At 46.5% G+C, this 12,547-nt stretch overlaps 2 protein-coding genes across 2 annotated transcripts; one reads left to right on the top strand and one right to left on the bottom strand.

The window, feature by feature from the left end:
• The first annotated feature begins 4,302 nt into the window (after positions 1–4,302).
• LOC117839551 (uncharacterized) lies at positions 4,303–5,503 on the top strand. The gene is made up of 2 exons (XM_034719915.2): positions 4,303–4,725; positions 5,322–5,503. Exons 1-2 carry the CDS (start codon positions 4,389–4,391, stop codon positions 5,336–5,338), a joined length of 354 nt encoding a protein of 117 aa, XP_034575806.1. The 5' UTR covers positions 4,303–4,388; the 3' UTR covers positions 5,339–5,503.
• Positions 5,504–8,699: 3,196 nt separating this feature from the next.
• Positions 8,700–11,094, bottom strand: LOC117839550 (uncharacterized). The gene has a single exon (XM_034719914.2). It carries the CDS (start codon positions 10,859–10,861, stop codon positions 8,897–8,899), a length of 1,965 nt encoding a protein of 654 aa, XP_034575805.1. The 5' UTR covers positions 10,862–11,094; the 3' UTR covers positions 8,700–8,896.
• Between the last annotated feature and the right edge of the window lie 1,453 nt (positions 11,095–12,547).

The following is a 12,547-nucleotide window of genomic DNA, read 5'->3' as shown; positions in this document are numbered from 1 at the left end:
TTGACTTTGCTACTGAATCACCCTTCCAAAGGAAATATTTAATTGTTGTAAGTAGCTTGTTATCTCTTGTTGCAAAATTTCACCTTTGTGCAACTTGAAAGAAAAAAACAAAAAAGAAAGAAAGAAAGAAAGAAAATAAAGAAAGAAAAGAAGGACAGAAAGAAAAGAAGAAAAGAAAGAGAAGAAGAATAGAAGGGTTTTTCTTTTGTTGTTATTCCTCTCCCTGTGATCCTTCTTTGCTGTAGCTCAGTGGCTTTGTTTGTGTCCAGGCACGCATCTCTAGCACGTACTAGCCTAGGACAGCACAATAACGTCGTTGAGCGTTTGTTCAATTTGCTAGCAACTAACATGGTTCTAGTACTTCCTTGATCTGGATGCCACGCCCGCTTCGAACACGATGGTGGGTTTGATGATGACTTGAGCCATCGAGTTCGCCAATGGATCTTTGGCGAGAGCCTCTACCTGGTGCGTCAGTTATCGGTGTTTAGACCCGGCAACCTACTGAGGGGGTACCTGAGGTAGTGTTTTATGCGTGGGGCTCGCTGAGATCAGGAACTCGATGGTGAACTCGAACACACGATTTAGATAGGTTCGAGTCACTTATGTCGTGTAATACCCTACGTCCTGTGTGTTGGTTGGATTGTATTGATTGAACTTGTTTGGAGGGGGTCCCTACCTCGCCTTATATTGCCGGGGCCAGGGTTACAGGTCGGTTGCTTTATAAGAGTACTAGTCAGATTCGACTAGAGAGTCCTACTCTAATTGCTACGAGTAGTTTCCTAATTCTCGACTAGTTCTTGTCCTCCATGTAGATCACGCCGTCCTGCATCATAGTCTCCATGTCTGACACGTCTTGATGTACATCCCCGTATTGTAGGATTGTCCAAACCTTCTGGTGGGTCCATAGATGTATGGCCGACAATCGTGACTTCAGGGTATCCTTTGTCTAGGCTGATATCTCCAGGAAGAGACCAATTGTGTTACCAAACACATTATTCTTTAGGTGTATACCATCGATGGCATGGCGGACCTCAAGGTCTAGCCAATATGGCAAGTACTTGTAGAAGATCGATGGCTTCTTGAATGGCACGCCATCGATAGGCGGCTTGTCTCTATTTCTCTTCTTCCCGTCTTTTGTCATCTTCTCATAAGGAACATGGATGGTCCTAACCATGTTGAAAACATAGTGCCCATCTCATTTTTTTGAGCAGATTCTAGATCGGGCTTGCTGCCAAAAAAATTATAGAACTTCTTGCTTTGGTACCTGTGTCCTTCCACCAAGAAATGTCTGTACCCAAGGTAAACTACCCTTTCTAGAACATTCTAAGAAAAACCATACGGTGTCACAAATGCTCATTGTGCATCCTGTCTTACCTTTCACCTTTCCTGACAAGATAAATAACGCTTGGTAATGATTAATGGTGATGAAGATCATTGCTCTTACATTAAATTCCCATCATGTAAAACCATCAATGATGTCGATACCATTCTTTCATAAAGTTTCCATCTCTTGCATCAAAGACTTAAGAAAAACATCTATATCGATGCCAGGATGCTTTGGTCCTTGTATAAGAATGGATAGCAAAAGATATTTTCTCTTTTGGTACAACCATGTTGGCAGGTTGTACATCATCAAGATCACTGGCCATGTGCTATGAGTGCTGCTCCTTTCATCGAACAAATTCATTCCATCCATACTTAGCGCAATTCTAATATTTCTTTGATCTTTTCCAAATTGTGGATACCGCTCATCAAACTTCTTCCACTGGCGAGCATTGGATGGATTTCCGCCACCCTTTATGCGCTTATCTGAATCCCGCCATCGCATCAGTTCAACATCCTTTGGGTTTGAGAAGAAACGCCTAAGGCGATCGGCAACAGGGAGGTACCACACGACCAAGGCAGGAATTCTACTCTGCTTCTTAGAAATGCCTAAAGTAATGTCTTCTGGCTCAGCAGTGGCAACACTATTCCTTAAAAAAGGTTCTTATCAAACCCACAATAAAATTGGATCCCCACCTCTATCGTAGTGCTCCCCAATATGCTACTATCATTGGTCCACCAGAAAAACTGAAAAGAGAAAGAATGGTAAGATCTTTGGCACAAGAAGAAGGGGCGACCCATATCATCTTGACTTGGTTCTGCTTGCCCTCCTCTTTTTTTAAGAATACCGAGTTGGGTTCTTCTCCTACCAGTATCGAATAGAACATGCTGAACCAACCCCAACATGGCAGTATTAAAAAAACTTATATAAACAAAGCCCTGGGCGACACACGTGCTACAATGGGCCTTTCCCTTTAAGGAATGAAATTGGTTAGCATAAAATAATATCTAATAAATAGAAAATCAAATAGTAGATAATTCGTCATGAAAGAAACAGAATACATTCGTTGAAGAATCAAGATTCGTAATCATTCCATTTGCCTCTGCCATTCTATGAGTCGCTTCCTTTTTGCGTATGGCACCCCCACTCCCTTTGGCAGCATCTACTAATTCGGAACTTCAGATGGTTCTATTTCTCAACCTTTCTGACTTGCTCCTACGGAACCAAGGTCGAAAGGATTGAAAAAGTCAGTCATTCACAACCACTGATGAAGGATTCCTCAAAAAGTTAAGGATTAGTAGTTCTTTTTCGAAATCCATTTCGAAAAAGCACCCTTCCTCTTCCTTTTATTCCCATTGGTTGGACCTTGCCTGTTGTCATCACAATAACTGAAATTGTTTTTGTACCGACTTGCAGAACATACAGGACATTTGTCCAAGTCTTTGAAAGTATCCCCGTGGTACAAGATATAATGATTTGGACATGTATGAATTCTTTCCACACCCATCATGAACGGACTAACAAGCTTCTTCGGGCACTCTATTTGGCTTTGGAAGCAACCAAGCCAAGATACACTGTAGATTATTGAAACTACCGTCGGACCAGCCGTGCTTAGCCTTTAAAATCAACAGCTCAAGTATGAAACGAAGCACGGTGCAGTGTTTTGGACATTCCTATGAACGCTCGTACACATTCTCCTTCGCTGATTTCTTCACCATCCTGAAATTTGCTAACCCCTTTGCACTACCAACTAATAGTTCCGCTTTGGTGTGACGCAACAATTGGCTCGGGAAATCACTATCATCAAGTTCGTCATCGCCACTACTATCATAACCGCCATTGTCATCACCACCACCATCGCCACCCTCGTCAACACCATCATCACCATTGAAGCCACCACCATCGGAGCCACACAACCACCATCATCATCGGAGCCGCCACCCTCATCAAAAGAATTGTAAGTATCAAACATTCTATCAAACTCGACATCTTCCATAATTTCGTCGAGCGGATCCTGATTGGTGCTTTCTCACCTTGATATGTCCAGATCATGTAGTCTTCAATGAAACCTCGAACCATCACATGCAATCTTATTGTAGTTGTCTCGCTGAATACTCTCATGTTCTTGCAGGTTTTGCATGGACAAGCCACCGTCTTTGTCTTGTCAACCATTGCATTATTCTCCGCAGCTTTAATAAATTTGTTTAAGTTCTCCATGGAAATAGGCATCCGTTCTTCATGCTTGGTATATCCATATCCTATCCATCTCTCTAAATAGCAAAACAAGATAAGAAAAGACAATAAGCTTCAAAAGGATAAGGAATTAGCATCAACTTACCTCCTATAAGCTCCAACTCCAAGGAAACCAAGTTGAAAACCTTCCCCACCTTTTTTCACTTTTTTCGATTTTCGGGCAGCACATCCCTCGAGCAATGAATATGCTGTTAGGAGGAGGAAGAAGCCCCAACTGACTTTTTTGTCACCCATTTCCAGAGGCGGGTCTTCCCCGTAGCCGGGGTGGCCCGCCCCTGCAAACGGTTCTGGAAAGATCATAGACAGGTGACACCATCACCCGTCCCCGGAAATGATCTTTCTACGGGCGGGTTACCCTTGCAAATGGTTCTCCAGAGGTGGGCCGGATGGTACAATAACTACCCCATTTTGTAGGTGCGATGCCTTAAAATAAACAGGACGCCCTGCAAATCGTTTGTGTAGTAGTATTAGGAGGCAGAGCACGGACGAGGGACACTCCAAGGCGCATGCTCTCAGGAAACGAACCTGAGCAACTAGATGGTGCTCAACGCCCATGAATTGAAGGTCACACCTATGGCGTGTGCATGAACACCAGCTTATGCAAAACACGCAGCTCAAAAACAGCTCACAAGAATCGCATTGCAGCGGTTCCCCCGAATCCCGATCGACCAACCATGAGAGCGAACCCTCCCAGCAGCAGATGCTATAAGTACCAACTGCCATCCAGGTCTCAAACACACATCATTACAGGGCAACAACAAAAACACAATCAACCGGTAAAGTCCCAGTCCACCCAAGAGCACGCCAAAAGATGACCCAGCTAAAGACTGCTGCCCTCCTGGCTGCGACACTCCTCGTCCTCCTCGCCGCTGCAGCAGCAGTTTCAGGCCAACCATCTCCTCATTTTGACGTCCCAAACTGCCAGAATGACATCGACGCGCTGTGGCGCACCTGCAAGCAGTACGTCAAGAAGGAGGGGCCCAAGCAGAAGCCGTCTTCGGACTGCTGCAAAACCGTGCAGGCTGCAGATGCCCATTCGTCCTGCATCTGCGATTACCTGGGCTCTCCAGACGCCAGGGAGAATTTAAGCCTGGAGAAAGTCTTCTATGTCACCAAGCAGTGCGGCGTCACCATCCCTGCAGGCTGCGGTGAGTAGCTTGGCTATGTGACTGACTGGGACACGTAGGAACCGACGCTGACATCCTTGCCAGCATGCAGTAACTTGTCCTACATTATATAAGTTGGATCATGAGGTATGGTACTATAGTAAAATATCATTTTGGGACCACATATAATTTGAAATAAGCTAACCAAAACTAGCTTATTTTAGATTATTTGTGGTCCCCTAATGATCCCATGATGATCTTTTACCCTGCTACCCTATGATCATAATCCAGTTTATATAATCTAGGAGGGAAACAAACAGACCCTTAGACAGGGGCCGCATGTCGGTGTCAGTTAGCTGTTCTTCCCTGTGGCAATGATCATGGTCAGATAATAATTTCAGATCAACCAGACAAGTAGAGGAAACATACTTGGATAGTGAAACTTGGCACGATGATAGCAAAAGAAAACTTGTACTTGACAACTGATATCAAGATCAGGGATTGCCCAATTGAATACAAATAAATTGTTAGGTTTTCCAAAGCTTCAGGAAATTTCAGGACATATACATTGATCATTGCAAATCTTGTTCTGTAATTATTGATTCGGTTGGACTAATTATGTATTCTTTTCATTATAGGATCAAAGAGGTTCTGAGACAAGGAACTGGCTGAACCTGAATGAAGGAGATTGGCTAACACACACAAGGCAGCTAGAAAATGCTCAAAGTAATAAATAAAGTTGGTCAACTGTTAGTTTGATGATGTTGGAGAACAAGAACTGTACTGATGTTCACACATATATAAACTCTAATTAATTACATGATTATATGTGTACGAAAGCTCATGAGAGAGTCGAACCGTCTTATTTTATTCGATTTTCCATTCAATGAAAGACAATGCAAACATGAAGCAGTACAGATATTCAAAGGAAAATTCGAAAATGACTGCTGTAGTTTATCTGTCACCGTAATAATTTCTCATAATGGGTTGAACGTTAGGATTCCACATCAACGTTTGGGCTCTAGCATGTGTAATTACTAGGTTACCACTTAACTGCCGATTTGCCCTTTTCTGAATAATAGATAATAACTTCTAAATAGAACTGCTACTATAACAACATCTGTTCATATATGCTGCTCTAAACTAATAATTTTCCAGTTAATTTAACTGCAAGTCACTCACAAACATAACTAGCACGCCCAGTTAGAAGGGAAAATGAAATAGAACCAAAGCAAAATCTAAACAAAGTAAATTCACGGAAAATAATTTAAACTTGGTAAAGAAAGATGTGAACAGAGAAAAAAAACATGGCCAGTATGTTCCGTTTCAAGAATCGGATGTTCTAGGGATTGAAAACAAATGTTTCAGCCACAGAAGTCAACTGTTCAAATTAATGAAACCAAATGCCATGAGAGCAGAGAGCCGAGCGCGGACCAGCGAGGTGGCACTGTGGCAGCCATGGATGGATTGGAGCAATAGCAGCTGGAGAGGTAGGAAGCAGAGCAAGAACGAGGGACACTCGGAAGGCGACAGTGCATATGCGTCAGGAAACCGACCTGAGCAACTAGATGGTGCTCAAAGCCCATGAATAGAGGGGGTCACACCTATGGCGTGCGCATGAACACCAGCTTAAGCAAAACACGCAGCTCGAAAACAGCTCACAAGAATCGCATTGCAGCGGTTCACAGGAGCCCCCAAATCCCATGGACCAAACCAACCATGAAAGCAAACCGTCCCAGAAGCAGATGCTATAAGTACCAACTGCCATCCAGGTCTCAAACACACAGCATTACAGTACAAGAACAAAAACACAATCAACCGGTAAAGTCCCAGTCCACCAAAAAGAACACCAAGATGACCCAGCTAAAAACTGCTGGCCTCCTGGCTGCGACACTCCTCATCCTTCTCGCCGCTGCAGCAGCAGTCTCAGGCCCACCATCTCCTCAGTTCAAAGTCCCAAACGGCCAGAATGAAATCGACGCGCTGTAGCGCACCTGCAAGCAGTATGTCCAGAAGGAGGGGCCCAAGCAGAAGCAATCTTCGGACTGCTGCAAAACCGTGCAGGCTGCTGATGCCCATGCGTCCTGCATCTGCGATTACCTGGGCTCCCCAGACGCCAGGAAGAATTTAAGGCTGGAAAAGGTCGTCTAGTCACTAATGCCCGTCAGTCCCGTTTGGTTTTTTCACATCGAATATTTAGATACTGATTAGGAGTATTAAACATAAACTAATTACAAAACCAATTGCACAGATGGAGGCTAATTTGCGAAATGAATCTATTAAGCTTAATTAGTCCATGATTTGACAATGTGATGCTACAGTAAACATGTGCTAATGATGGATTAATTACGCTTAATAGATTCGTCTCGCGAATTAGCCTCCATTTGTGTTGCACAGATGGAGGCTAATTTGCGAGATGAATCTATTAAGCCTAATTAGTCCATGATTTGATAATGTGATGCTATAGTAAACATATGCTAATGATGGATTAATTAGGCTTAATAGATTCATCTCGCGAATTAGCCTTCATCTGTGTAATTAGTTTTTATAATTAGCTCATATTTAATCCTCTTAATTAACCTTCGAATATAGTAATTAGTTTTTATAATTAGCTCATATTTAATCCTCTTAATTAACCTTCGAATATTCGATGTGACATGAACTTCAAAGCAGTGTGGTGTCACCATCCCTGCAGGCTGCGGTGAGTAGCTTGGCTTTGTGACATGGACCCGTAGGAACCGACACACAGGGGCCGCATGTCAGTGTCAGTTAGCTGTTCTTCCACGCGGCAATGACCATGATCAGATAATAATCTCAGATCAATCAGACAAGTAGAGGGTACATACTAGTATAGTGAAACTTGACACTATGATTGCAAAAGAAAAGTGGTACTGAACAACTGACATCAAGATCAGGGAAATTTTAATACGAACAACTGATATCCAGACAGGACTGCCCAATTTGGGATATATGCATAGATTAATCATTACAGATCTTGTTTTGTGATAATTGCTTCAATTGGACTACTTATGTTTTCCTTTTAATATAGGATCAAAGCAGGTCTGAGATAAGGAACTGGTTAAACATGGATGAGGTTAACTGACACACACAAGGCAGCTAGAAATACTCAAAAGTACTTATTAATAAATAAAGCTGGTCAACTGTTAGTTTGATGATGCTGGAGTACAAGAAGTGTACTCATGTTCATACACATATAAACTATAATTAAATTACATAATATATATCTGTGTACCAAAGCCGAAACAGTAGCTGGCTCATCAGAGCACCAACCCGTCTTATTTTATTCCTACTGTCAAATTTTCCATTCAATGAAGACAAATACACAAAGCAGTATAGATATGCAAAGGAAAATTCTAAAATGACTGCTCTAATATACTGTCACAATCAGGCCTTCTGTAATAATTTCTCATACGGGGTTAAACACTAGGATTCCGCAGCAACGTGTGGGCTCTAGTATGTATAATTGTATTGAACACATGTTGCAAATGCAGCGAGCACACTTACCACTTAACTGCCGATTTGCCTTTTCTGAATCACAGATAGCGTTATAACTAGAATTGCTACTAGCAACATCTGTTCATAACTTCAGAAAAGGTTGCAAACAAACATGCACAACCACGATGGGAACATGTTTGGAAAAGCTAACATTTTTTTGTTAAAATAGAGAAATGCACAAGTGGAAGATCACTTATATACATCCTGATTTGTCCAATCTGAACTAGTAAATTATACCCCGAACTAACAATCACATTTACAGATTCAGCAAAACAAATGCAAAACCCGGTGAACATGTCTATATTTGGCAAACAGGGTTTGCATAGGTCAGCTTGATTCTTACTATGAATAAATTTCTATGAATTATGCTGCCCTAAACTAATAATTTCCCAGCTAATTTAATTGTAAGTCACTCACAAACATAACAAACATGCCTATTCAGAAGGAAAAAAATAGAACCAAAGCAAAATTCTGAACAAAGTAAATCCATGGACAATATGTTGTGTTTCAATGTCTCTTGAATTTATAATTCAAAAACCCCCAACCAATTTCGGAGACAAATTGATGGCATTGTATGTACAGAATAAAATGTAATATACCTCACAAGAGCAATTGCGGACAATGGAAATAATTCTACTCTAGTTACACATTGCAGCAAATAACTACTAACCCATGTCCAGTTATCCGATTTCCAATATCACCTGGAGGCCCTAGACTGGAACAGCTCCAGCCTCGCATTGGCATCTGGCAGTAGCGCCTCGACACGTGTGTCCTGCACCATGTGAGCCTGCTTTGATGCCCAGAGCAGCACAGCCAGCACACTGGCCTGCGCAAGCTCCTCACTCTCAGGCACATACAGTGCAATGTAACAGAGTAGTATCAGTGCCTCAATTTGAATTTCGTCACCAAGGTAGACAAGCTGGACAAGGTGGCGTGCACCACCATCATCAACAATGGCCTTGCAGTGGTTCAGATGCAGGTGGTTCTCAGAGCATGCAAACTTAGTGAGTGCGACCACTGCCTCCTTGGTGACTGGTGGCTCACGCTCATCAAGAAGCTGCACAAGAGGGGCGATGACCCTGGTCTCACTTGCTGTGAAGGTGCGTGCAAGGCAGCCAAGGGCGGTGATACATGGGAGGAGCAACACATCATATTCACCCTTGCGGACGACACGGAGTAGCTGATCAACCACAGCCTTAGCTGCTGGGGAGCTGGGTTTGAAAGCCGACTGCCGCAGAACAAGGCTATGCTCAGCAACACGAGCAATTTCCATGATTGCCATTGCTGAGAAGAATTGTACATCGGTGCCCATATCTCCATCACCTTTCTCAAGAAGAACAGCAAAGCACAACAGCGCACGTGACTCTGTAATACTCTTGCAGACCCCCAAATGGTTATGAGCAAGCTTCCACAAAGCTTTCGCCGCCATGGCCTTCAAATGTGCCTTGATCTCAGGATCCTCCACCTCACGAGCACCACGGCCACTGGAGCCACTAGTTCCAAGCTGAGGCCTGAACGGTGGAACTAATGAGCCGTTCGTGTTTGTTTTCGCAGACATAGCAGAGTGTACCACCGACTGCATATGGGGGTTCCTTTTCGTGTCTTGCTCACCTCCTGGTGAGCTGTTGGACATCAACGGTGGCTCATCAGTGAGACTTGCAGCATCACGATCACCGGTGTGGCGCATGCTGTGCGTCTTGGCAAGCACCACAGAGTGAAGCGACTTCATGGGCTGCTGCGGCGCAGCCGTGCTTTTCTTGGAACTGTTGGAGCCAACAGAGTACCTGCTGTGCTCCTGGATGGTCCCGGAGGCAAGGTGCCCAACCAGGTAGCGAACAGTGTTGTTCTGAGCAAAGAGGTCCTGGCACGTGGAGCTCCGGTCGGCGAGGTTAGCGATGGCCTCCGCTACCGCAGCCTGCACGCGCATGGGCGGGTCCTTGAGCGCAGCGGCGAAGGAGGAGCACACCCCGGCCTGCACGAGCTTGTCCACACTCTCGGCATCGCATCCCAGCAGCCCCAGCGCGCGCGCTGCGGCCTCCTGGCCTTCGTCGGTGCCGTCCTTGAGCAGCTTGAGCAGCGGCGGCACGCCGTCCTCCTCGATGATGAGCTTGGCGAAGTGCTGGCTGTCGCGGGCGAGAGACGCGAGGTTGGCGGCTGAGTCGGCGCGGGCAGCGGGGGAGCCCGTGTGCAGGCGCGCGACGTGGTCCCAGATGAAGAAGAGGATGGGCTCGTTCTGCGCGATGTTGGGGAGGCCGAGGAGCGAGTCGTCGTCGCCGTCCCCCGCGGCGCCGGGCGAGGAGATGCGGAGCAGCCACGCGACGTCCTCGAGCGCCGTGTCGAGCGCCGCAACGGCCCGCGGGAACCCGGCGGCAGGGCTGAGCGTGAAGAGGCTGCGGAGCCGCGGGTGACCTCGCGCGCACCGGGCGGCGAGGGCGGAGGCCCTGGACAGCGCGGTGGTGGCCCCCGCCATTATCCGGGCCGCGGGGCGGTCGTACAGGTCCGGCGCCCGCGCCGCCTGCCGCAGCTGAGCCAGCAGCTTGTCCGCGCGCGCCTTGAGTTCGGCGCACTCGGCGCGGAAGCTCCGGGCGGCGGCGCACTGCTTGGCGACCTCGTCGGCCAGCTGGATCGGCCGGGCCAGCATCGTCTTCACCCCCTCCCCCATCTCCGCTCCCCAATCAAAGAGCTGATTTTTCTGGCCAGGAAACGGCGCCTCGGCCTGGGAGACTGGGTATTGGGGGTGGGATTGGCCGCAATCGCGCTCCGGTGGTGCGATCTGTGGGGGAGCAGGGCGAATTGGGGTTGATTCCTCGTGGGGTTTTGGGACCGGTTGGTGCGCTGTGTTCTTGGTGGTGGGTTTGGATGGGGAAGAGGAAGGAGTGGGCTTGGGGGGTGGGGTGGGGGGGGGGGGGGGGCGGGGGGGGGGGAGGGAGGAGATGCTGCGGTTGCGGTTGGAGGAGTGCTGGACTGGGCAGCGGCCGGGTCGTCCGTGCGGTCAGCGGGTGGGCCCGGGAGAGGGGAAGGTGGGGCCAGCGGGCCGCGTCGTGGCCTGGTCGTGGACTCGCGCGCTGTTCTGCGTGGCTTCTCCGGAGATTCCGAGAAGGGCGCGGCACGGCAGCGCCAGCGGCGTGCGAGCCGTGGCATGTCGCGTACGACCCGTGTGGGTGATACGCGCATCGGACCGTCCGTTCGCCGCATCGTTGGGCATGGAGCCCTGTATGCTTTGCACCTAACTACGAATTTAGACAAGAGGAAGTAGACTGTATAGTAGGAAGCAGACTGCCTATTGTGCAGTGGCGGACCCATGTAACAATCAGAGGAGGGTTGAGTTCTTCTCTCTTCCCCCACCTCTTCTCTCCCTCCTCATTCTTTCCTTTCTCCTCCCTTAGCTGGCTGCAGCCCCTTCAGGCCTCCTTGGATCCGCCACTAGTGCATCATGCATGTCAAAAAAAATGTACTCTTACATGCTATAGATAACTTGAAGAAATTAGCTAAGGCGATTAGATTTATTTCATCAAATAGGAAGCTCTTGATGAAAGCTTAGGTTAAAATTTATTGGGTCATACTGATTCTCATATGATACTGAAAAATTTACATGCATTTAGAGGTTGGTTGGATCTCTTGCCGCAACTTGCCTTGCCTCGCCTACTCGCCTCTCCTTGCTCGGGAAAGCAAGGCAAGCTCAAGGGGGCGCTTTGCTACCCTTGCCACTACTCTGCGTTGTTTCGAACCGCCGGTTGATTTGGCATACGACGGGGCTCGATTTGGATGCAACAGTTCGATTCAATGACGGGAGAGCTCGATTATACTATAGCAGAGGTTGATTTCGGCAACGGAGGTCGATTTGGTGCTGGAGAACCTCGATTTAGCAGCAACGGAGGTCTATTCAGTGGCAGAGTAGCTCGATTTGATGTTTTTTGATCTCCATTTGGCTCTCCTGCGTCGGTAAGGATTTCCTTGCCTAGCCGAGCAAAGTAGCGAGGCAAGGAAATAGCCTTGCCCGCAAGGCGAGGCGAGTGGCCGGCGAGGGATCCAAGCGGACCCTTAATTTCTAATTTTTGAAACAATGTTAAGATGTCATTTTGAACCAACAATTAAATGCGTCGGTGGATTCACAGTAAGGTGAATCCTTTCTTGCCTTCAAGCAATATATTAATCTTCGGATCCTCACCTTGTAATCGCCAAAAAAAAAACTACACCGTCAAGCACAATTCCTAGTGTCATTTTATTCCTCCTCTTTTTTTGGCACATTCTTCCTATTGGAATTCAATTTGCAACTGAAGCACATATTCTTAGTCAAATAAACTTCCTGATCATATCTAGATAGGCTAGGTTCCTACCATTTTCCTTC

This window comes from Setaria viridis, chromosome 9, assembly GCF_005286985.2.
Source record: "Setaria viridis chromosome 9, Setaria_viridis_v4.0, whole genome shotgun sequence".
Classification (NCBI taxonomy): Eukaryota; Viridiplantae; Streptophyta; class Magnoliopsida; order Poales; family Poaceae; genus Setaria; species Setaria viridis.
This window is presented reverse-complemented; position numbering and strand designations above follow the sequence as displayed.